The following is a 25152-nucleotide window of genomic DNA, read 5'->3' as shown; positions in this document are numbered from 1 at the left end:
CTCTCTCTCTCTCTCTCTCCATCTCCCTTTCTTTCTTTCTTTCTTTCTTTCTTTCTTTCTTTCTTTCTTTCTTTCTTTCTTTCTCGTTTTTAAATTAACTTTGTTCTCACTGTAAAGTGAGATAAACTGCCTCCTTTTAATTTTGTTTTTCTTTTGAATAGAGACTTGGTGCCTTGAAAGATGCTGAAAGACAAATTTTAATACAACTGTCCCTCGCGGCCCATGAAACCTTCACATCTAACTGATTTGAATAAAACTAGAGATAAGACACATGAGGCTAATCAAACCTGTCACCAGAGCTTACGGCTCCGTGGTTAGCACTGTCTTCTGCCAAGTACTAGATCCTGCTCTCTGGGTTTCCTGGGGCCGTAAATTCTACCATCAGAGTCTACAAAAGCAGGTTCACAAGTACTTGCATGAATTAGAGTAAAACAAAGAATGATTTAGCCTTTTCCTGAGGATATTATTCAAGGTGTTAATCTGAGAAGGTACATTGCAGTTGGTCAGACATGCATAGCAAGTAAATATCTTTGCAAATAATAGCTTCTGTAGGCAGGTAGCAATCCCCTTTCTCCAATGGCATGTAGGTAGCAGTCTTCAGAGATAGGTGGTGTCGTATAACAGAACCAGGGACAGAGCAGTGTAAACAAAGTTTAGGACTTAGTTTAGGACTTTGATTTTTCCTGGCACAGAGCTGTCCTAACGAGTGGTCCAGACCTCTCGTTAGATTTCCTGCCTTTTTCCTGCGTAAAGGCAATCGGAAAAGGTTAGTGCATGTCGTTTCAGTGGGGTTTTCACACTAATTGCTCATCTCCATTCCGTTTTCGTTAGCTGCTGGCTTCCTCGGTAAAAGCCCTTTGATGCATGCAACGGATCAAATTTTCCTCGTTGGAGAGTCATTAAAGGCTCATTTAGCTTTAGTGCATCTGCCTCTTTGTGAGAACACTCTACTGAGCGTAAGCTTCCCATATTGGTGTCACCCAGGACCACCTCACTTCTGCTGCCTTAATGGAGCCTAGAGGTTGTTTCCCATTTGATCTTCAGTCAATATTACTTACATAAGTATTGCCAAACTGGGATAGACCAAAGGTCCATCAAACCCAGCATCCTGTTTCCAACAGTGACCTATCCAGGTCACAAATACCTGGCAAGATTCCAAAACAGTACAAAACATTCTGTACTGCTAATCCTAGAAATAGTGGATTCTCCCCAAGTTCATTTAATAATGGTCTATGGACTTTTTCTTAGGAAGCCGCCCAAACCTTTTTTAAACTCCGCTAAGCTAACCGCCTTTCCCACATTCTCTGGCAACGAATTCCAGAGTCCAACTACACGTTGAGTGAAGAGAGATTTTCTCTGATTTGTTTTAAATTTACTACATTGTAGCTTCATCACATGCCGCCTAGTCCTAGTATATTTGGAAAGCGTAAACAGAAGCTTCACATCTACCCGTTCCACTCCGCTCATTATTTTATCGACCTCTATCATGAACGTAGCTTATTCAACATCAATTCATTTGATTATGCAAAGAGAGCGAAGAACTTTAGCAGCTTCAAGCGATTCACGTGTGCTTTGGCAACACCACGTCCCACACTGACATTTCATAGAGTTCAGTGCTTTTTTCTACAGGACGAGTGTTGGGGAGGGGACTGTACATGGCTCCATTCCTCCAAATAGCCACACCCTTGTCTCCAGCTGTGCACCATATAAATATCACACCAGCCTCTAGAATACTAATGAAACAGGTTTTCTACACAGAAGCTACATGACAGTAGAATACCTCAGAACATGGATATTACACGGCCTTAGACAGGGCCGGTCCTAGGGTCTCTGGCGCCCCCCTACCGACTATGAGTTGGCGCGCACCCCCCCCCCCCCGCCCCGCATCTCCTTTCTCTCTTCTCCCACCCTGCCCCTGTCCAGCGATTCTCCTTTGCTCCCATCCCCCTTTTTCTTCTTGCCACCCTGCGTGGTTTAAGTCTTTTTTAAATTTACCTCCGTCCCAGCAGCTGCATCATTTGAAAGCCCTGCCCTGTCTCTAGCCTTCCCTCCCTTCGTGAGTTCGTTTCACAGAGTCCCTGTAAACATTTTCGATGTTTACAGGGTTTTCTAGGAACCTAACCCCAGCAAACAGCGAGAGAGGGCTGTAGGTGGTCCTGGCGTTTCTCCTTCAGGTCAGGTCACTGCCTAATAGGATGAATGCAATATTTCACTAAAAGAATGGACCCTGAGCCCCTCTGAGGCAAAGACAGAAGCTGGCTAGAAATACTCCATTATCTCCTCCTCCTCTAAGCTCAATCATTCACGAAGAGGCAGAATAGCTCTACCTGTAAAATGACTGCCTTTCAGCTTGAAGGTCCCAGGTACAAGACATGCATGGTATATGCGTGGCTGGGGGGAAATGATGCTGAGAGACCTTGAGTGAGATCCCTAATTGGATGAGTGTGACATTTTTGGAAAACAGGACAAAAGGTGCCAGTGTTGCATAGCAGCTGAACAAAAGCCCTGGTAGTGTTTGTGTACCATTCGAGGAGCCGAGGCATGCTATCCCTAGCTACTCTACCTGCCAGTAGATGACAAGGAGAGATCTTTGAGGCTGTCAAGAACATATACTACTACTACTTAACATTTCTAGAGCGCTACTAGGGTTACGCAGCGCTGTACAATTTAACAAAGAGAGACAGTCCCTGCTCAAAGAGCTTACAATCTAATAGACAAGTGAACGGTCGGTCCGATAGGGGCAGTCAAATTGGGGCAGTCTGGATTCAGTGAACAGCAAGGGTTAGGTGCCGAACGCAGCATTGAAGAGGTGGGCTTTAAGCAAAGACTTGAAGACGGGCAGGCAGGGGGCTTGGCTTAAGGGTTCAGGAAGGTTGTTCCAAGCATAGTGTGAGGCGAGGCAGAATGAGCGGAGCCTGGAGTTGGCGGTGGTGGAGAAGGGTACTGAGAGGAGGGATTTATCCTGTGAACGGAGGTTACGGGCGGGAACGTAAGGGGAGATGAGGGTAGAAAGATAGTGAGGGGCAGCAGACTGAGTGCATTTGTAGGTAAGAAGGAGAAGCTTGAATTGAATGCGGTATCTGATCGGAAGCCAGTGAAGTGACCTGAGGAGAGGGGTGATATGAGTATATCGGTTCTGGTGGAATATGAGACGTGCTCTTTGTCTCTCTCAATTCTAATCCTCTGTATTTCTCATACCGGAATTTGCGATCGCCATCACGGTACTATGTAAGCCACATTGAGCCTGCAAATATGTGGGAAAATGTGGGATACAAATGCAACAAATAAAATAAATAAATCCAGATCCATTGGCATTAATGACATTAACCTCTAAGTGTCCTGAAGCTGTGCCGGACATTGGTGATGCATCAAGGAAGCGTTGTTCCTTCTTGATATGGAGCCCCAATAAAGTCTTTGAGATGAGACATTGCCTATCAACTAGGGCAGTACCGAATATTCATATGGGATTCGATTCAGCCCCAAATAGTGCCCCGAATACATTATTCATATTCGACCGAAGAGCAATTCAAATATGAATAATCCAGGGCTCTACTATGCTAAATCCTGCTAAAATAAACACTTGATCTCTGATTTCTGTTATGTTAAAGCTCAATGCCGTTATTCGAATTTGGCTGAATAATATTTTTCATTATTTGTATTCAGCCAAATAGTAAAATATGGGAGAAGTTCCGCAAGATTGGAGACGAGCAGATGTGGTCCCTCTTCACAAAAGTGGAGACAGGGAAGAAGTGGGAAACTACAGACCGGTAAGTCTCACGTCGGTGGTAGGTAAAAATAATGGAGTTGCTGCTGAAAGAAAGGATGGTTAACTTTCTAGAAGCTGACGGGTTACAGGACCTGAGGCAACATGGCTTTATCAAAGGAAAATCCTGCCAAACGAATCTCATTGACTTCTTTGGGTGACAAAAGAAATGGATGAAGGCTGTGCGCTAGCTGTATTCTACTTGGACTTCAGCAAAGCTTTCGATACGGTCCCCCACAGAAGACTCGTGAATAAGCTGAAAGGGCTGAACTTAAGACCGAAAGTGGTGAACTGGATAGAAAACTGGTTGACAGGTGGCAGAGGGTGGTGGTATATGGAATCCGCTCGGAGGAAAGGATGGTGAGCAGTGGGGTTTCTCATGGGTCGGTGCTGGGACCCATTTTGTTTAATATATTTGTGAGAGATATTGCTAAAGGGTTGAAAGGAAAGGTTTGCTTTTTTGCGGATGACACGAAGATAGCCAATAGAGTGGGTACCCTGGAGGGAGTAGAAACGATGAGAAGGGATGTCTGAACCGTAGAAGAATGGTCGAGGGTCTGGCAGTTAAAATGTAATATATCCGATGCTCTGGGGTATATATAACTGTTCGATTTCTCAGTAGATTAATTCCAATAATTTAATCCAGAAACCCAAATACTTCCTTCCTTATATATATATATATATATATATATATATATATATATATATATATATATATATAGTGCTCAGTATCCGGGCTGCCACTCGAACTGACTAGCAGTTCTAACACATGTCAAGCCCATCCAGCCATCATCGCACCAAAAACCTCCTACCCTGCCTTATAAAGTTTTACTTAAGTGGTATTCTTAGATGAACTCTCAAGCATCTAGAGTTACAGCATAAGCTATCATAAAGCAATCATTTATCTTGTAAGGAGATGGCTGTGGGTATCATAGCGTTCGGTGGCTGCCTGGTGAAATCCGTGAACGTAAGTGTAGTGAAAAAAAGTGCCTAAAACCATTGTTCCCTTGTTATTGCTTCAGTTCCCGACATGCTGGCATGTTTCGCATATTTGCTTCATCAGGGGAACATAAATCTGAAAATAAATCCATATGAATGTCATAATCACGATTCATAAGAGAATAGCACTTATCAATCTTCTCATCAGTATTTCTTGTAGAATAACATATATACAAAGATTATCTTTAACAGACCTGTGATGGGAACTGCCCTCTCAACCTCAACCTTCTCCTTCTTTTTGTCTTCTCTCTTTCTCTGTCTACTTGCTTTCTTTAACCCTACTACCCTGCTCTTTCTTCCTTACTGACTGTGATTGTTTCTCTGTGTAGTTGTGTTTTTTCTCTTGTGTAGCTGTAACAGGGCTGCTGATGGCAGATAAGCTAGCTACAATGAGTGATATGTATGAGTGGTTTGTACATACTCTGGCTTGGAGAAGGAAGAGGTGATAGGGGAAGATATACCCTCTGCAGAAGGTCGACAGACCTCACACCCTGTTCCTGGATTTGTATGAGAGGCAATGCCTGTGCAGGTTTAGGTTTGACAAGCAGATCGTTCTCAATCTATGCTTCAGCCTACTACTTGGAGGGGAAATGCCATGCCAGTGTAGCTGAAGATCACCACAGCCCTCGTCTTCCTCATCACCAGAAGCTTCCAACCACTTCAGACACCTCATTCTGCATAGCTGTTTCTGAACACTTTTCTAAGAGTAAATTAATGCATTGCTTTGCTTGAGCAGGAGCAGCAGGCACATAAAACCATGACTGAATTTTATGAGCTTATTCACTTTCCATCTGCTTTGGAGGCTACTTATTGAATACGCATTACGATTAGGCCACCTGTGGGGGAATGAAGACAGCTACAGCTACAGAAAAAGGCCCTCAACATGCAGGTGGTCTGCAATGCCTCCAACTTCATTATTAATGTGCCCATGGTTTCCAAGCCAAGACCTATTTCTTCTGCTTTCCTCCCAGGGATGAACAGTAGGCCTTCCAAGGACTGTTTGGCTATGGCCTGCTAATTGTTTATAGAGGACTCTAGGAATTGGTCCAAACAGTTATGCTGCATCAACTCCACCACATCCTCTGGCAACAAACTTGAGAGCTTGATTGTTCATTGAGTGAAAAAAATACTTTTTCCAGTTTGTTTTAAATGGAGGCTTTTCCTAGTCATGTTCCACTCGGTTCATGATTGTTTAAATCTCTAACACATTCCCTCCCCTCTCAGTTGTCTCGTCAACCAACCTGAAGAGCACAAATCTCTGTTCAGCCTTTAACAAATCAGTCTTTGTCATTGTTAAATGACCAGGAGTCGTATTTTCAAAGCACTAAGACTTACAAAGTTACGTAGTAACCTATGGAACTTTGTAAGTCTAAGTGCTTTGAAAATGAGCCCCTTTGTCTGCACAGAACTTTCAGAAAGCAGTTCCAGAGGCAGTATAATATTTTCTTTTTCTTTCCAAACATTTGATGTGATATTTTTTGACCGCGATTGTACTTCCTAAATTGGACTACTGTAATGGGCTATATTGTCTTCTTTCAGTAAACCTGATTGATAGATTACAGATAATGCAAAATACTGCAGTTAAGATGACGTTGAGAAAAAGACCTGACCATGCTATACCTATTTTCATGAAACCTTATTGGTTGTCCATCAAAGCACACATTTTTTTTTTCAAATTATCATGTGCAGAGGTTCTTGTCCAGAATATTTATACTCTATGTTTTCTTTTTCATTATCTCCTTTTTTTTATCCCGAGTTCTGGATTCTTGCTTGGTCTATTTTCCTTCGTTTGTTAAAGTTAAATATAAAAGTTTTTTATCATCTTCATTCCACTATCAGGCAGTTTCACCATGATGGTCTCTGTTGGGATAAGGGCATTTTATTGTTTTGTAAACAACTGAAGACTTTTATTTGTTTAAAAAAAATGTTTTTGCCAGGCTTCAGTTTTTTAGCTTTCCTTTTTTATTATTTCTCATTTGTAATCTGTTTTTCGTGTTATCTGCTCTGCAAGCACCATTGCCATGACCTTACATGTGTGCCATGCCTAGTACATGCCCATTTTCAGCCCAGAAAAAATACCACCAAATTTGCAATCCTCTCATCAGCCCCTCAGGTTCTTCTCCTAATGCCTCCTGGTATCTGCTGCAGAGCTTCACAAAGCAGTCTTCAAGGTATGGAAAGACTTCCATACCTTGAAGACTGGCTTCTGTTTCCGTCAGAGTCACAGACCTGGCAGTGTCCTGAACAGTCCTAATCTCTCTCTTTCATAGTATGTCCACCTTAGCTCCGCCTCATGTTGCGTTTCTGCTGTTCCCATGCTTTTGCTAGTACTACTACTACTACTTATCATTTCTATAGCGCTACAAGGCATACACAGCACTGTACACCATACACAAAAAAGACAGTCCCTGCTCAAAGAGCTTACAATCTAGATAAGACAGGTAAACAGACAGAACAATACGGTAAGGGAATGAAGAGGTGAGGATAAAAGGACAGGGCAAGTGAGTAGTGATTAGGAGTCAAAAGCAGTGGTAAAGAGGTGGGCTAGTGATAGCTTTCATTGCAGACTACATGATTTTCTCCCATTTGAAGAGCAAAGCTTTTAGATTTTGTCTACAAAAAGACTCCTGAGGCAGGCTTTCTTAAAACCGAAACACAGTCCCGTGTTGGTTCCTTTTTTGCTTTCCAAACACTACATCCTTGAGAACTGGCTAATTGTACGTGTGATTGTGTGTTGGAAGAGTCATCCGTTTGCCTTACGGTTTGACTGACTGTATGGACTCCATATGGCTGCCTCTTTTTCTCCGCTTCAGTGATCCTTCCCTTTGCAGTGATGGATGCCACAAACCCCGCTTAGCAGCGGGCGACCCTTTTCCTTCCTGGCAGCATCAGTTAGTTCTGACTATAGATGCCTAAACCTGAGGGCTAGGAGCTCTTCTCAACAGTCAACTATCGCAGGGAATCTAGTCAAGATGCGAGATAACTTCTTATATCAACCTCTTGGAACTCAAGGCAATCTTCTATGTTGTATGAGTATTCCTTCATCGCCTTCACAGTTCTTCTGTCCTGCTTCAGGCAGGCAATCAAATAGCAATATTTTATGTGAACAAGCAAAGGGGCTCAGCCTTTCTGCACCTTTGCCAAAAAAAAAAACAGTTTGAATCTAGGATTTTTCTATAGCTAACCACATCCTGATACAAGCCACTCGCATAGCCAGATCACAGCATCAGTTGGCTGAGAAGCTCAGCAGGGTGTTTTGTCCTCATGAAGGGTCCCTAGATGCCAGTCTCCTGAGTTCCTCTTTCAGGGAGGGGGAATGAAACGCTTTCTCTCTTCTGTTCCAGTCTTCCTTCCCCCTTACATGTATCTTGCAGTGCCCTGGCAATTCCATGGACTTGGTCATTCCTCTATGCTTCTCCTCCAGTCACTCATACTGAGAGTCCTACACAAGTTCCCCCAAAGCTGAAACACCTTGATTCTCAGAGTGCATTACTGGGCCTTGACAGAACCGGTTCCCTCTTCTTGGAAGGCTAGCATTTCTACTGACCCACAAGCCAGTACTGCTACATAGTAACATAGTAGATGACGGCAGAAAAAGACCTGCACAGTCCATCCAGTCTGCCCAACAAGATAACTCATATTTGCTGCTTTTTGTGTATACCCTACTTTGATTTGTACCTGTGCTCTTCAGGGCACAGACCGTATAAGTCTGCCCAGCACTATCCCCGCCTCCCAACCACCAGCCCCTCCTCCCAACCACCGGCTCTGGCACAGACCGTATAAGTCTGCCCAGCACTATCCCCGCCTCCCAACCACCAGCCCCGCCTCCCGATCTTGACTAAGCTCCTGAGGATCCATTCCTTCGGCACAGGATTCGTTTATGCTTATCCCACGCATGTTTGAATTCCAGTACTGCTGACTCAACAAGAGGCCTGTCTTCTTTCTCCAGACCTGAACTGCCCAATATTCAAAACTGTTTAAATGACCCGGAGAGACTCCTGACATTTAAGTCGCTTGTCCGTAGCTAACCATCAATATTCATCGGCACTTAACGGTTAGTGCCTCAGCCGAAACCATCTAATTGTGGGTGTTCCAGGGGCAGAGTTGACGTTTAGGTGGTTAAGTTCCAATATTCAGTCCTAAATCACATAAGATAACTGCTTAAAACTGGGCCACATTAAAAGCAGTCCCATTTTTAAGCGGTTCAGCATATTCGGTTAAGGGCTAACATATAACCAGTGCCCAGACATGGGCAGGATTGAATATCCGGGAATACTGACTGCCGCCTGGCTCAATAAAGACCCTGAAACCTCAACCTCTCAGAGCCTGGAAATTGAGCAGCTTCTAGTCTTTGCTTATGATGTTCCACAGCCCATCCAGGGCATCCTCATAGCTGCTCATCAAGTGAAAAAGATTCTCAAACTGACGCTTTTCGGAACAATCACATCTGTATCATGGATCCTCCTACAGAGAAAGATATAAAGGAATTGGAGAAGGTGCAGAGAAGGGCGACGAAAATGATAAAAGGGATGGGACAACTACCTTATGAGGAGAGGTTAAGACGGCTAGGACTCTTTAGCCTGGAGAAAAGGCGGCTGAAGGGTGATATGATAGAGGTCTACAAAATTTTGAGTGGGGTAGAGCGGACAGATGTGAAGCGTTTGTTTACGCTTTCTAACAATAATAGAACTAGGGGACACAAGATGACATTAGAATGTGGTAGGTTTAAAACAAATTGGAGAAAGTTTTTCTTTACTCAGCGCGTGGTTAGACTCTGGAACTCATTGCCGGAGAAGGTAGTGACGGCAGCTGGCCTTGCTGAGTTTAAAGGGGGTCTGGACAGATTCCTGAAGGAAAAGTCCATTGATCGTTATTAAATTTTGGGATTTTGCCAGGTTCTTGGGGCCTGGATTGGCCGCTGTCGGAGACGGAGTGCTGGGCTTGATGGACCTTTGGTCTTTTTCCAGCGTGGAAGTGCTTATGTACTTATGTACAGTATCGTCGAGGTTCTGGTTTTTAGTTTCCTACCTAGTATCCTAAATTAGGCCTCCAGAGCGTCCATTTTGCACAATCCTATGTTGTTGATACCTGCATGGACCACTGCAGCTGCCTCCTGGAGGGTGGTGCAGGAGGTCCTCTACTTTTGCACTAGGCACACAAGTTGCCAAGAGATTCTCATGGCCACCAGCTACCCAGTGGTCCATATTTCTCTTGCATGAATCACCAGTAACAGTTCTAATCTTATTCCAGCCATCCTGGACATGCAGACCTCTGTGGGAGATGATATCGCATCACCCAGCGACCAGGTCCCAGCTGCAGAAGAAATCCCCGCCTCTGACAGGTGATGATCTCTTTCCTAGTGACCTTGGTCCTCCAGAGTTGCATATAGGCTGCTTAGTCAGAGGTGGACCTTCTCTGTTATATAGCCAAAGGTCTCCTCTCTTTGCCTCTTTGTCTTAGCGACTTTGGGAGAACAAGCATGTGAGGTACATTCAGGGTACTACACATAGGCTAGAAAGGCAGTGAATAGAATAAATGGCCTGCTGAGGGGTACCAAAGGATCTCTTCAGTCTCTTCTTGACAGAAGAGTATTGCGTTTATGATTATTTACTTCGTTGGCTGAATAGAAAATAGGTCCCACAACAAGAACAATTGAAAAGTGGATCTGAGTGGTGGCAATAAACAGCCAAGTCTCAGAGCTGCCGCACAGGAATTTCAGGTGGTTCAAGAGAGTTGATTAGATTTATTTGATTAAGAGTTATTATTGACTAAGTTAATGGCGCATTTATTGCTGGAATGCTAGTTTAGTCATATGGTTAATGAGTGTTCTGCCATGCAGAGTAAACATTTACAGCAGTTCTCTCATCCATTCACATCTTGCAATTTGAAGGGAAAAAACGGGCTTCTAGAGTGGCCATCTTGTAGATGCATCTGGTGCCATCTAGTGTGGCTTCTGTGTACTGCAACAGAGCACGAAGGACAAGTGAGAGCCTCAGGGCTTAAAGGCCTAGAACTGTAATCCAGAGTGTGCAATAAAGTTCGACATGCATGTAAAGGGCTTTATACGTGCTAAAAATAATATGTTATGCAGAAAGACCTCAGTTTGGATAGAAAGAGTTTCTCAAAATAAAGGAGGAAAGTTTTGAGTCTTCCTGTGGACCTGTAAGTCAGTTTTTAAAAAAGAGTCCCTGCGGAGTTTCCTTTAAGAAATATAGACCATTGGGTTGCTGTTGGAATCGTACTGTCTACATTTTGTAACTACAAATCCTGGCACATACCTCAAATGACCTCTGCCCCACCCCAGCACCGCCTCTTCGACCCACAGCAAGGAAACGCCAACGCCTGTTTATTCAAGAATAATCCCTTTAAGCCACATTGAGCCTGCAAAAAGGTGGGAAAATGTGGGGTACAAATACGATAAATAATATTAATAATAAAATGACTCCCCTAGGACTATGGGAAATAACTTAGCATATATTGCACAGCCACCACTTTCCATGATCTTGGTAAAGCTTGAAGGTTTAATTACTGCCTTGCCTGCTGAACTTCAGAATCCCACCTACTAATTAGCCAGTTAGCATGCTGGATTTCCTCCAAGCTGAAAGATCCCACCCCTCATTTACCATTCCTTGCTGTGGTCAAAGGCCTGATTCTCTGATCTGAAGCCCCCTCCTGGCAAATCCTCTCCAAGGCAGTTAGCTTGGCAGAGTTTAAAAAGGGGTTAGACGGTTTCCTAAAGGACAAGTCCATAAACCACTACTAAATGGACTTGGGAAAAATCCACAATTCCGGGACTAACATGTATAGAATGTTTGTACGTTTGGGAAGCTTGCCAGGTGCCCTTGACCTGGATTGGCTGCTGTCGTGGACAGGATGCTGGGCTCGATGAACCCTTGGTCTTTTCCCAGTATGGCATTACTTATATACTTATTCAATCCTGAACTTCATCTGGATCAATTTTCTTCTTCCCACGTCCACCAAGCAAGAGCTGCCTCCGAGGCCAAGCCTCTCTCCCACCCACCCCCTGCCCTCATCCTACCAAGAAACCAGAACCCTCTCGACAGTCCTGCCCAGACCCCATCACCCCACCCCTCTTGAATGAGAAATAAACCATTTCACAGGTGCCAGCTATGTTCAGTTCTAGGACGGATTACAGAACATTTTTATTCTCCAAGCTACAAAACTTTGAGTAACGCCACTTAGCAGCACATCATGGGAACGGGAAGAGGGCCTGAAAGATGATGGCCATGAAATCTGCTTCTACTGCCTCAGACCTTCTCATGACCAACATACATGCTACAGTTGTAAAAGAATGATACCAGGAGCACATACACAGTTTACAGATGTGAGCTTATAGAACAGTGTTCTCAATCTTGTCTTGTAGACACATCAAGTCAGCAGGAATATGTATGGGACAGATTTGCAAACAGTGGATGTTCAATATGCAATCTTGGTTCCACCACAAAGTTCTGGGCAGCAGCTAGCTCTTCGGGTCTGATACCTGAACCAGGGCCACAAACAAAAGTCAGTTCAACTGGGCGCAGGCTGGGGTCGGCTTGATCCCGGTAGTCTGGGAGCAAATTAACTTCACTCGTACTCCAAAGACACTCCAGGTTTATAACCACTGGAACGCTGCGTCAGGCAGATATGCCAACTTCATCTGTTTTTTCTTTAACATACATTTCACATTGTATTAAAACAGTTCTGTTTGTAGAAAGAAGGTTCTTTTGTTCCAGATTTCCGGTGACAGTTCTTTTTATAAATCCTAAGGTATTTACATATTTACACTTCCATCCTTTCTGACAGAATAATCCAAGGCTGTTCTTCCCGCCCTTGCAGCGGAAAGCAGTCCCGTTGGTCTTTTACCCAACCTCCGGACCGAACCACCCTGTCTGTCTCCCTCCCTCTTCCACGAGCTGCTGCCTCTGGTACCGAACAGGCTCTTTCCTGTTCTGCTTCCGGGCTGAGTTAACCCCTTCTACCCAACCAGAGCTGTCCTCACAGTTAATGCTTTTATTGGCAAAAATGTCCTGTTTATTCAGCCTTAGGTTATTGGGCCTGACCAGGACACCCCCTCTCCTCACAGGTCCTGGTGGGCCTGAAGGCCACCAAAGACCACGTGCTCACTAATCCTATCACTTTTATAATCTTCCAACTCCACCCATTGACAGTCTCTTTCTGCTAAAGCTCCCTCTGGGCTGGGCTCTTTACCCTCCCACTCATTCTTTTCTTAATTGCTATGTTGGCGGGAATACTGCCAAATTGGGCGGTTTTCCACAACCGCCCGCGGGAGTTCTGTGATATCTACAGGTTGCTGGCTTTTGGGTGCTTTTTAGCCAATGGCCGCGGGTTGGGCGCTGTTTTTCGCTGCCCCCGCAGCCACCGGCAACCATTTTTCATTTCCAGTGCTGCTGCTGCCTCTAACAGGTCTCTCTCTGTGCCCCCCCCCCCCCACCAGGCCCCTCACCTTATCTCCGCTCTTCCACATGGCCTGTCGGCCAGAGGAGTCAAGGAGCAGAACAACAGACGGTGTTGGCTGTGGTGGTGGCTCCCCCTCCTCCTGATCTTCTGTCATCAGGAGAGGGGGACGGAGCCGGACCGGAGGAGGCAGAAAGTGTGTGAGTCACTCAGAGTAGTGAGTCCAGGACGAAGGGGGCCGGGGGGAGGGAACGGAACCGACTGAGCTATGAGCTGCTGCAACCACGTTGTCGTGTTTTATTGTTGGTAACATTTTTTAAACATCTCACTTATATGAGTAGTAATTTGTCATAAATCGTAATAAGTGAGTCATTTGGAGGGGCTGGTTATAGTGACATCTTAGTATGTATCTTGAAGAGATTTTTTTTTTCTCCCGTTAAAGGGTCACTAAAACAGACATCATGTTATGAGAATCAGGAGCTCAACATTCAGAGTTTCGATCTATCTATTTATTTACTTACTAGCCGTTGAGCCCATAAAAACGGGCTAGTAAAGGAAGGGGGGGGGTTGAAAGGCCCCCCCCACCGGATAGGTCGCCGCCGCCGCCCCTCCCTCCCGGAGTCGCCGGTGGCCCCCCCCCCCCCGGAGTCCCCTCCGCCGCCCCTCCACCCGGGCCGGGTACCTGGCTTCACTATTCAAACCGCCGGAACGCAGCACACTGCTCATCTGAGCTGCCATCGGCCTTCCTTCTTTGCGTGTGTTCCGCCCTCGTGTGACGTAACGTCGGCGAGGGCGGGACACAGGCAGGTAAGGAAGGCCAACGGCAGCTCAGATGAGTAGTGTGCTGCGTTCCGGCGGTTTCAATAGTGAAGCCAGGTACCCGGGCCGGGTGGAGGGTGGATGGCGGCGGCGACTCCGGGTGGGTGGGGGGAGCGGTAGCGGCAAACCTGGGGGGGAGCGATGGCGATGGCGGTTCCCTCACTCGCAGGTGCGCAGGTTCCCTCTCTGTCACGCCCCCATCATCACGTATTGACGCGGGGGCGGGACAGAGAGGGTCTCTACTGCGCATTTGCGAGTGAGTACGCCTCTTGCCATTTATATGTTTGATTAACAACATTTGTATCCCACATTAAACATGAATTAGGTTGAAACCTGGGAAGCAAAACCTCGTTTCCTGTTCCTAGGTCAAAAGAGATAGATGGCTCGTGGTGGAAACTTGATGCTTTTGTTTTGTGGGTGGATGGATGGATTATGAATTTGTACTAATTATAATTATGCTGCTGCTGATTCCGTTTATGCTGATTATTGCTACCTTATCAATATTCATATTGACCTTATTAATATTTATATTAATATTGTGCTATATTTGGGCTGCAAACATTTTTACCATCTGGCAATGGGAGAGTTTCTACACCAGTCTAGTAATCCCCTGAGGAAATTTCCAAACCCAAATTGCCAGATGATTACAAATATATACAAATTTGCCTCGTGCATATTCATGGTTGTAAACCTGACTGGCTGGGTGTGTTTCCAGGAGAGAGTTGAGAAGTGTTGTTGTAGAGGATTTGGTTGCACTGGAGGAGGTCCCATGAAAACCTCTACAGGTGAAGCTTGTCCACTTCACAGCAGGACTTTCCTTTTAAGAGCACAGTTGTGAAAGAGGAAGGCCAGGTCTCTGGGAAATTCAATCCCAACCTAAACTAGAATCTGGGCTGAGACAGAACCAGGATTCTGATACCTCAGCACCAGAAGGAAGACTTAAAGGATCTGCACCGAGATGTGGCCATTGGCGCTGAATCCAGGCACTGAAGTGTTGACACAGAATCTGCTCAGCACAAGGAGGAAAGTGCTGAAAATTGTTGTAGAGAGAGTGTCCTTCTCAGTGCAGGTCCCCCCTCCCTGCACTTTCAGATCTCTGCTGCTCTGAGAGAATTAAGCAGGGGGCCTAGTGCTGTATGAGGCTTCTCCCCACAAGGGAGGAGGGTTTCCATTTCCTTGTCTGGCTCGCAGAGGACCTGGAAGTATCTTGGGACAAGATGGTTAGGGTTTGATGAGTTTATCTTGTTGGACGGACTGGATGGACTGTGCAGATCTTTATCTGCCATCATCTACTAGGTTACTTTGTAGAGGACCTTCGATTTGTTATAAATGATCAGAAATTAGTACTGATTCTGAGAGGAAGTTTTATGCAGGTTTTTTGTGTGTGGTATATGGTACATGGTCTCTTTCTATAGCAGTGGCTCTCAACCTTTCTTCTGTCATGACACACTGACCACTAGAATTCACAGCTGAACAAAGGGGAAAAAAAAAATCTTTATTTCATTTTATAATGCTAACAGTGATGCAAGGGAAATATGGATGAAGGAGTGATGACTGCCAGGGTGGAGGAGAAAGTCTGGGCCAAGGGCCAGAGACATGCAATGTTTCCAGTTGGGGCTGATGACAGAAGTAGGGACTAGTTACGGAGATTTCAAGTACCTGACTCGGTTCTGAACTTTCCCCAACCCACCGTACTCGTGGTTGTTGTAAAGAAAGCCTGAGCGTGCTGTCTGACAAATTTGTGGTGACACACCAGTGTGTCCTGAACCCGGTCTGTAGGCCTTGGCAGAAGGTACAGCTTGAGTAGAGCAGGAGCAGGGTTGTAATGTTTCTTTATTAAAATTTGCTATACTGCCCTTTCTCCCCTTTCCCATCCTCCCTTTCTGAACAAACAGGTTGGGGTGGTTTTCAAAAAATACTAAAAATACAGATGGAAACAAAGAAGAGAAACGGAACTCCATTGAGATCAGAAAGAGAGCAGACAAACCAAGAACATACAGTACTTAAAATTAATAAGGACATACGGAATCCCTAGTCAAGTAAAATATTATTGCTGAGATGCTCCAAAAGCAATAGAAAAATAGTTGGTTTTAAGTAAATTGTCGTTGGAATGCCTCTGTGTTTCACTTGTATGCGTATGTGTTCTTATACCTGTGTGTTTATATTTTAATTACATCTGGTCCTTTCCGCGCCGCCTACATTTGGGAATAATGTGGGATAAAAGAACTTGAAAATACATTGCACATAAATGCTCGTGTTCACCTAAGCATTATTCGAAAACTACGCATATCTCTGATAGCGTGTAGTTCGCAAGTGGGCATAACGTGTTATGCTTGTAACTTTTCTCTGGAACGCAGGCGTGCACAAGCCAGCTCTATGGTTGCAGTAAGAGCTTGTGGCTATGCGCTTATATGCGTAACGACGTACTTACTCTAGGATTCTTGAAAGAAAAACAGGTGCCTACTTTTATAGAGTATACATATATAGTAACATAGTAGATGGCGGCAGAAAAAGACCTGCACGGTCCATCCAGTCTGCCCAACAAGATAAACTCATATGTGCTACTTTTTGTGTATACCTTACCTTGATTTGTACCTGTCCTTTTCAGGGCACAGGCCGTATAAGTCTGCCCAGCACTATCCCCGCCTCCCAACCACCAGCCCCGCCTCCCACCTCCGGTTCTGGCACAGACCGTATAAGTCTGCCCAGCACCATCCCCACCTCCTAACCACCAGTCCCGCCTCCCACCACCGGCTCTGGCACAGACCGTATAAGTCTGCCCAGCATCATCCCCACCTCCCAACCACCAGCCCCGCTTCCCACCACCGGTTCTGGCACAGACCGTATAAGTCTGCCCAGCACCATCCCCACCTCCCAACCACCAGTCCCGCCTCCCACCACCGGTTCTGGCACAGACCGTATAAGTCTGCCCAGCACCATCCCCACCTCCCAACCACCAGTCCCGCCTCCCACCACTGGCTCTGGCACAGACCGTATAAGTCTGCCCAGCACCATCCCCACCTCCCAACCACCAGCCCCGCCTCCCACCTCCGGTTCTGGCACAGACCGTATAAGTCTGCCCAGCATCATCCCCGCCTCCCGCCACATCAGTCTGATGCCCTCCGAGTGCCTGCATAGGGGTGCGCATATGAGTTCTGCCTGTCTATATGTTCACCCACCTGTGAAGTACATGCTATGTAACGTGCACATATTTACAGAATCGTGCATATATGCCATTGATGCTTAACTGTTAGCACATACTTTGTCATTTGTCCCGTTAATGACCAGCTGCAGCAGGTTTTTATGAAAAGTCCAGGACCTGACCACTCAGCCGTCACATTTCCCACTTACGTGGCTGATTTTTTTACTGTGGATTTTACAGTGGATAAAACAAAGTTTCTTACCAGTAACATACCTAAATCTCCACTACCCAAGTTGCAAAGGACTAAAATATACTACATAAGCACTCAACTATGGAACGCACTACCAAACACCATGAAAACAAAGCACGACCTAACAATCTTTGGGAAATTATTAAAAACCAATTTGTTCAAAAAGGCAAACCTTAACGACCCAACCAAAACACCCACAACACAACAAAACTCATACAAGAACTGGACTACCCCAATGTACCTTATCACTTATTGATCCTTAATGCAAGTGAGGTAATTAAATTCGCCGATGACACAAAATTATTCAGGGTCGTCAAGTCGCAGGAGGAATGTGAACGATTACAGGAGGACCTTGCGAGACTGGGAGAATGGGCGTGCAAGTGGCAGATGAAGTTCAATGTTGACAAGTGCAAAGTGATGCATGTGGGTAAGAGGAACCCGAATTATAGCTACGTCTTGCAAGGTTCCGCGTTAGGAGTTACGGATCAAGAAAGGGATCTGGGTGTCGTCGTCGATGATACGCTGAAACCTTCTGCTCAGTGTGCTGCTGCGGCTAGGAAAGCGAATAGAATGTTGGGTGTTATTAGGAAGGGTATGGAGTCCAGGTGTGCGGATGTTATAATGCCGTTGTATCGCTCCATGGTGCGACCGCACCTGGAGTATTGTGTTCAGTACTGGTCTCCGTATCTCAAAAAAGATATAGTAGAATTGGAAAAGGTACAGCGAAGGGCGACGAAAATGATAGTGGGGATGGGACGACTTTCCTATGAAGAGAGGCTGAGAAGGCTAGGGCTTTTTAGCTTGGAGAAGAGACGGCTGAGGGGAGATATGATAGAAGTGTATAAAATAATGAGTGGAATGGATCGGGTGGATGTGAAGCGACTGTTCACGCTATCCAAAAATACTAGGACTAGAGGGCATGAGTTGAAGCTACAGTGTGGTAAATTTAAAACGAATCGGAGAAAATTTTTCTTCACCCAACGTGTAATTAGACTCTGGAATTCGTTGCCGGAGAACGTGGTACGGGCGATTAGCTTGACGGAGTTTAAAAAGGGGTTAGATAGATTCCTAAAGGACAAGTCCATAGATCGCTATTAAATGGACTTGGAAAAATTCCGCATTTTTAGGTATAACTTGTCTGGAATGTTTTTACGTTTGGGGAGCGTGCCAGGTGCCCTTGACCTGGATTGGCCACTGTCGGTGACAGGATGCTGGGCTAGATGGACCTTTGGTCTTTCCCAGTATGGCACTACTTATGTACTTATGTACTACTCTGTATTTCTCATACCGGAATTGGCGATCGCCATCACGGTATTATGTAAGCCACATTGAGCCTGCAAATAGGTGGGAAAATGTGGATACAAATGCAGCAAATAAATAACAAGTTTTTATTTTTCTGTAGATAACAGATAAGTCAGACATGCATTACCGCCCCCCCCCCCCCCTCTTCCTGTTAAGCTGTGAAATTCACTGAGGGGTCTCTCTCGTGAGGTAGCAGCTGTGTGACATGTTTGACAGAGCAGCCCATGTCATGGTCGCAGGATGAAATCACTCACTCGTGCACATGAGCAATAATACAGTCATGCTGATTTCTAAAGCCACCATCACTTCTTGGAGAAAAATAGTTAGAAACAGTTCAGGTGACGTATTTATTCTTTCCCTAGGAAGCCAAGATCAAAGAATCCACAATGAAGGAAGATCTACCTGTGTTGCTGAAGGCTGATACGGTCTATAAAGGTTCCTTGGGGAGAATAGTAAGTATAAGGATCTTTAGCCAACCAGTAAGTAACGTTGAACGCTGGTAAATGAGATAAAACTGGCTGGGAAAGATTTCATTGTAAGAAATGCTAGGATTTCATTTGGATGGAAGAGGCCCCTGCAAAGTCCCATCTGACCAAATATTAGGGGTAGGCTCTGGACCATACGCAGAAGCTCAAATCTTTCCTTCCTTTTCCTAATTGTTATCTTTTCTTTTCATCCATTGTTATCTTTCTAGAGGGCTGTGAATATTAAACACAGAGAAAAGGATCTGAAGAGCTTCAGTAAAAATCTCCTGCACACCAGGTAAGGGGAATGTGGTGTCAGCTGAGCAGTGGGAGTTTGAACTTGTGTTCGCTCCTCCTCCGATCTTGTGTTAAAACCCTGGTGTTCCACTCAGCATTTCACTGTTTTGTGCATATCTGTGCTGAATAGGTAATAGCTTGATGGATTTAAATGCACTGTGCACTGGTGTCTATGTACAGGTTAGCTCATGCACGAAACTCAACCAACAGAATTGTGCGCTAAAGCCAAACCAAGCTATCCAGCAGACAAGCCTGGTACGCTTTATTACACTGGACCCTGGATTAACCTTTCATCCCAGGGAGTCAACCATATGTTACCTTCATATGCACTAGACTTTCTTCTGGAATCTGAGTTTGAAATTTTACTCATGATTTTGAGAAATGAGAGTGGGAATATTTCACTGGCAAACCCAGTGCATCTTTCGGGCCAAATAATGCTCAGGAACCTGGTGCAGGTCAGTATTAAGGCACTTCGGCAGACCTGTGTATCAGGGGCGTAGCCAGACCTTGGCGGGAGGGGGGTCCAGAGACCTAGGTGAGGGGGCACATTTTAGCCCCCCCCCAGCGCCACCAACCCTCCACCACTTTGACCCTCCCCACCTCGGCCACCAGGTACCCCCCCCCTCCCCGTGGCCCCACCTAGCTACGCCCCTGCTGTGTATGAATCTGTCTTTGCAGGAGGGAAGTACTGGAAATGCAAGAGCAGTTTAAGGTCAGGTGGAGGCAGCAAGCAAGTTGAAGGTTTATTAGCAGATTGTTGGGAATAGTCAGGATGAAACGAGCACTGGCAGAGCTGTGTCAGGAAAGGGAGGTAAGCTAGTATTGAAACGGCAGGGCAGCTAAAGGTCAGGATTAGTTATATGCTGACAGAGCTATGTGTCAGGTGGAGGGGAGGGGGGAACGATAGCTTCAGGTGTATTGACAAAAGTGTGGAAAACTGATGGTTTACCAGTCCCTTTTATCCATCCAGATCAAGAGAACACAAATGATACTGCTAGGTACCCATGTAAACTTATCCAAAGTGACTTCCTGGCTCTGGGAGAGAGGGTGAAGCAGACAGGTCCTCCCTGTTGAGGGTAAAGGCCAAGAGAATCTCACCCCCTGGAGATGAATCTACAGGGAAGGGGCTTTGAAACCAGTCCTGCATTGTACGTACAGGGAGTTTGGGTTTGATATTCAAAGGATTGATGCTCTTAATGCTCATGAATTGGCCTCTTTGAACATTTACTAGGGCTGAGTTGCAAAATGTAACTAAACTTCTAAAATGAGCAGCATAAATCATGGGTGACAATGGGGAGAGATTTAGGACATTCAAAAAAGGAGCTTAGCACTGATTTTCAGAACTAGGTTCATAAATTAGGCTCCTAAATCTATCCAATTAGTCAGACTTAAATTTATAAGCATAACTTTTAAGCTCCCAAATTAAGATGAATTTTTAGCCAAAACTTTGTCTCCTAAATTAGAGAGTAAATATTTGACCCTTTATTTTTAACTCCAGACTTTGTGTATTTTATTTATTTACTAGTAAAAAAGCCCCGTTTCTGATGCAAATGAAACGGGGGCTAGCAATGTTTTCTTCTGTGTGCATGTGGGAGTGTGTGTGTGTCCCTGCCCTCTGGCCTCTCTCCCCTCCCCCCTCTGAGTCCTTCACTGTTACAGAGCCAGCGATTTGATTTCGTGCTCTGCTGTTTTCCTTCACTGACTGTGTTACAGAGAGGGCGGGGCAGACACTCATAGGGAAACCGGATATCTCGCCCCCTTAACACTTACGGCTGGAGGCTTCATAGAACGTTGGTGTTGCTTTTTATATAGAGAGAGATTTGGATTTATTTACCGCCTTTTTGAAGGAATTCACTCAAGACGGTGTACAGTAAGAATAGATCAAACATAAGCAATAGACAATTACAGCAGTAAAAATATTCAAACAACAATACAAAGTATGGCATGTTATACTACTTACAATGTCAACACAATACGTAGTAGAACATTTTAATTGACAACGTAGGGTATAAGCAAAGATGGAACTTATATATAGATAAGATAGTGTAACAGGAGACTAATTTAAAGAAAGTTGCAGACGAGGTCAGAGAGATGGTTAAATATTATCTCAGCTAGGGTCGGAGTGGATAAACATGTCGTGTTACAGTATGTGCAGCCCGTGTAGCTCCTTGTGTGCGAGTGAGACATATTATGAGGCATATTTTCAAAGCACTTTGGGAGGCTAAGTTCCATATGTTTCTATGGAACTTTGGGAGGCTAAGTGCTTTGAAAATAAGCCTCATAGTGACATAGTAGATGACGGCAGAAAAAGACCCGCACAGTCCATCCAGTCTGCCCAACAAGATAAGTTCATATGTGCTACTTTTTATTTGTACCTGTCCTCTTCAGGGCACAGACCGTATAAGTCTGGCCAGCACTATCTCCGCCTCCCAACTACCAGTCCCGCCTCCCACCACCAGCTCTGGCACAGACTGTATAAGTCTGCCCAGCACTATCTCCGCCTCCCAACCACCAGCCCCGCCTCCCACCACTGGCTCTGGCACAGACCGTATAAGTCTGCCCAGCACTATCCCCGCCTCCCAACCACTAGCCCCGCCTCCCACCACCGGCTCTGCCACCTAAACTCGGCTAAGCTCCCAAGGATACATTCTTTCTGAACAAGTTAGTTGATTCTTCCATTAAAGGTTTGGTTGAAGAGCCAAGCTTTCACCTGCTTCCTGAAGTCGAGATAGTCTTATGTTAAGCGGAGCCTTTCAGGCAATGCATTCCAGAGTGTGGGGGCTACTCCGGAGAAGGCTCGCATGCGGGTATAACATTGTGTAATGTCTTTTGGAGAGGGTGTGGTTAGGGATATCACTTGGGAGGACCTTAAATGTCCTTGGAGGACTGTAGAGGGTCATCCTGTTCTTCACGTATTCTGGGCCATTTCCTTTAAGGGCCTTGAAGATCAGACATAGAGTTTCAAATTTAGCCCTATATTTTTTGAAAAAATGGTGTGATGTGGTCACATCACTTACAACTTTTTGTTAGTCTTGCTGCAGCATTCTGAATCCATTGGAGCTGGTTCAGATCCTTCATAGTCAGACCAGTGGAGAGGGCATTACAGTAACATAGTAAGTGACGGCAGATGACCTGAATGGTCCATCCAGTCTGCCCAACAGTCTCAATCATTCTCAGTTCAAGATTAAAATAAAAAATGATCGTGATGTTATATACTTGATCGTGGTCTTTCTTTGTTGTTTCAGGGACATAGACCGTAGAAGTCTGCCTGGCTCTGACCTTATGTTCCAACTACTGGATTGCTGTCAAAGTCCACTCCAGCCTATCTGAATCCGTCTTGGCATTTGCAGGACACAGACCGTAAAATTCTGCCTGGAAATGTGCTCACGTTTCATAAGTACATAAGTACATAAGTAGTGCCATACTGGGAAAGACCAAAGGTCCATCTAGCCCAGCATCCTGTCACCGACAGTGGCCAATCCAGGTCAAGGGCACCTGGCATGCTCCCCAAACGTAAAAACATTCCAGACAAGTTATACCTAAAAATGCGGAATTTTTCCAAGTCCATTAATAGCGGTCTATGGACTTGTCCTTTAGGAATCTATCTAACCCCTTTTTAAACTCCGTCAAGCTAACCGCCCGTACCACGTTCTCCGGCAACGAATTCCAGAGTCTAATTACACGTTGGGTGAAGAAAAATTTTCTCCGATTCGTTTTAAATTACCACACTGTAGCTTCAACTCATGCCCTCTAGTCCTAGTATTTTTGGATAGCGTAAACAGTCGCTTCACATCCACCCGATCCATTCCACTCATTATTTTATACACTTCTATCATATCTCCCCTCAGCCGTCTCTTCTCCAAGCTGAAAAGCCCTAGCCTTCTCAGCCTCTCTTCATAGGAAAGTCGTCCCATCCCCACTATCATTTTCGTCGCCCTTCGCTGTACCTTTTCCAATTCTACTATATCTTTTTTGAGATACGGAGACCAGTACTGAACACAATACTCCAGGTGCGGTCGCACCATGGAGCGATACAACGGCATTATAACATCCGCACACCTGGACTCCATACCCTTCCTAATAACACCCAACATTCTATTCGCTTTCCTAGCCGCAGCAGCACACTGAGCAGAAGGTTTCAGCGTATCATCGACGATGACACCCAGATCCTTTCTTGATCCGTAACTCCTAACAGCGGAACCTTGCAAGACGTAGCTATAATTCGGGTTCCTCTTACCCACATGCATCACTTTGCACTTGTCAACATTGAACTTCATCTGCCACTTGCACGCCCATTCTCCCAGTCTCGCAAGGTCCTCCTGTAATCGTTCAAGTTTCAGATTACTGGAGTTTCTGTCGAAGTTCATCCTACACTGGATTGATATATGTGGGACTCAGACTGTAGAAGCCAACCCAGCACCGACCTTAGTTGATACAGCCAGAGTTTATCGTTTATTCATTTACTAGACCGTCGCTTATTACAAAAGTAAATCAGAACGGTTTACAATTTAATATAACATTAAAATAACATTAAAAACGGTGGATAAACATACTCTGAAATCCGTTTATGATAGGAAAGCACAGCAAAAGACATTCTATTAATAAACGTTTTACAAATTTCTCAGGCTATAATCATAAAAACGTGATAAAAACAAAAAAAAAATGTTTTTTCTTTTTTTCTATTGTATGTTTTCCTCCATTCTTTCTCCCTCCTATTTCCTTCCTTCTGCTTTGTTTTTATTTTAAACATTATTTTCAAATGACTCTCGAAAAAAATATGTTTTAAAAATTTTACGAAAATGAGTATAAGAATCTTCAAGCCTAAGTTCTTTAGGAAGACAATTCCAAAATGTAGGGGCAGGGAAAAAGAATGCAGATGTTCGCGTTGATTCCCACCTAGCTTTAGATGGAGATGGAATACCAATCTATTGGTCTGTCAATGACCAACGTGTCCGAGTGGTGTATAAGGAATAGTAAGGTTAGTTGCCATCTAAGCACCACTTGACATTCAAACACATATGCAACTCTTTAGGTCTTGTTTTTTTATTTCATTCATTTTCTAATTAGAGATCCCCTGTGTTCATCCCACACTACCTTGAATTCTGCCACAGTTCTCCACCACCTCCCTCAGGAGCGCATTCCAGGCATCAACCACCCTCTCCGTGAAAAAGAATTTTCTGATATTACTCCTGAGTCTACCACCCCACAACCTTAATTCATGTCTTCTAGTTTTACCATTTTCGAGTTACAGTAATCCAGTCTTGATGTTACCGTGGTGTGAACCACTGTGACAAGACTTATCTTCTCAATGTAAGGAAAGAGGCAGCGTAGTTTTCGCAAATGACAGCAGAAAGCTCTTGAAGGTTGCTTTGATTTGTGTGATCAGTATAAGTGTTGAGTCTAGCGGTATCCCAAGGTTTGTGACTTGTGATTTGAGGGACACCCAACACAGAAGGACCCTGTGGGAGAAACTACGAAGGCAAGTTCTGCCAGCATGACCTATACATAAACCAGAAAACTTTCACACTCAAAAGGGATCAATGCAAAAGCTGTTGGCACAGAAGACGCACTCGTCCCCCAAATCTCAAACAGATGCTCCAGGCACAAGACTCTCTCCCTTGGGACACTCCTCGGGAACTTTGAGGGAGATATCAAAAGTGTTTTGAGGAGTAGGTGGGGGGGGGGGGGGGGCATGCGA

The 25152-nt window shown here is 44.9% G+C and overlaps 1 protein-coding gene across 3 annotated transcripts in view; it reads left to right on the top strand.

Annotated features, from left to right (window-relative positions):
* CCDC60 (coiled-coil domain containing 60) overlaps window positions 1-25152 on the top strand; it is a 139029-nt gene that overhangs the window by 41015 nt on the left and 72862 nt on the right. For all 3 annotated transcript variants that reach the window (XM_030219484.1, XM_030219483.1, XM_030219482.1), the window contains 2 exons: window positions 19056-19145; window positions 19388-19455. In XM_030219484.1, the coding sequence (XP_030075344.1) occupies window positions 19056-19145; window positions 19388-19455 (158 nt within the window). The remainder of the gene's footprint in view (window positions 1-19055; window positions 19146-19387; window positions 19456-25152) is intronic.

This window comes from Microcaecilia unicolor, chromosome 11, assembly GCF_901765095.1.
Source record: "Microcaecilia unicolor chromosome 11, aMicUni1.1, whole genome shotgun sequence".
NCBI classification, from domain to species: Eukaryota; Metazoa; Chordata; class Amphibia; order Gymnophiona; family Siphonopidae; genus Microcaecilia; species Microcaecilia unicolor.
This window is presented reverse-complemented; position numbering and strand designations above follow the sequence as displayed.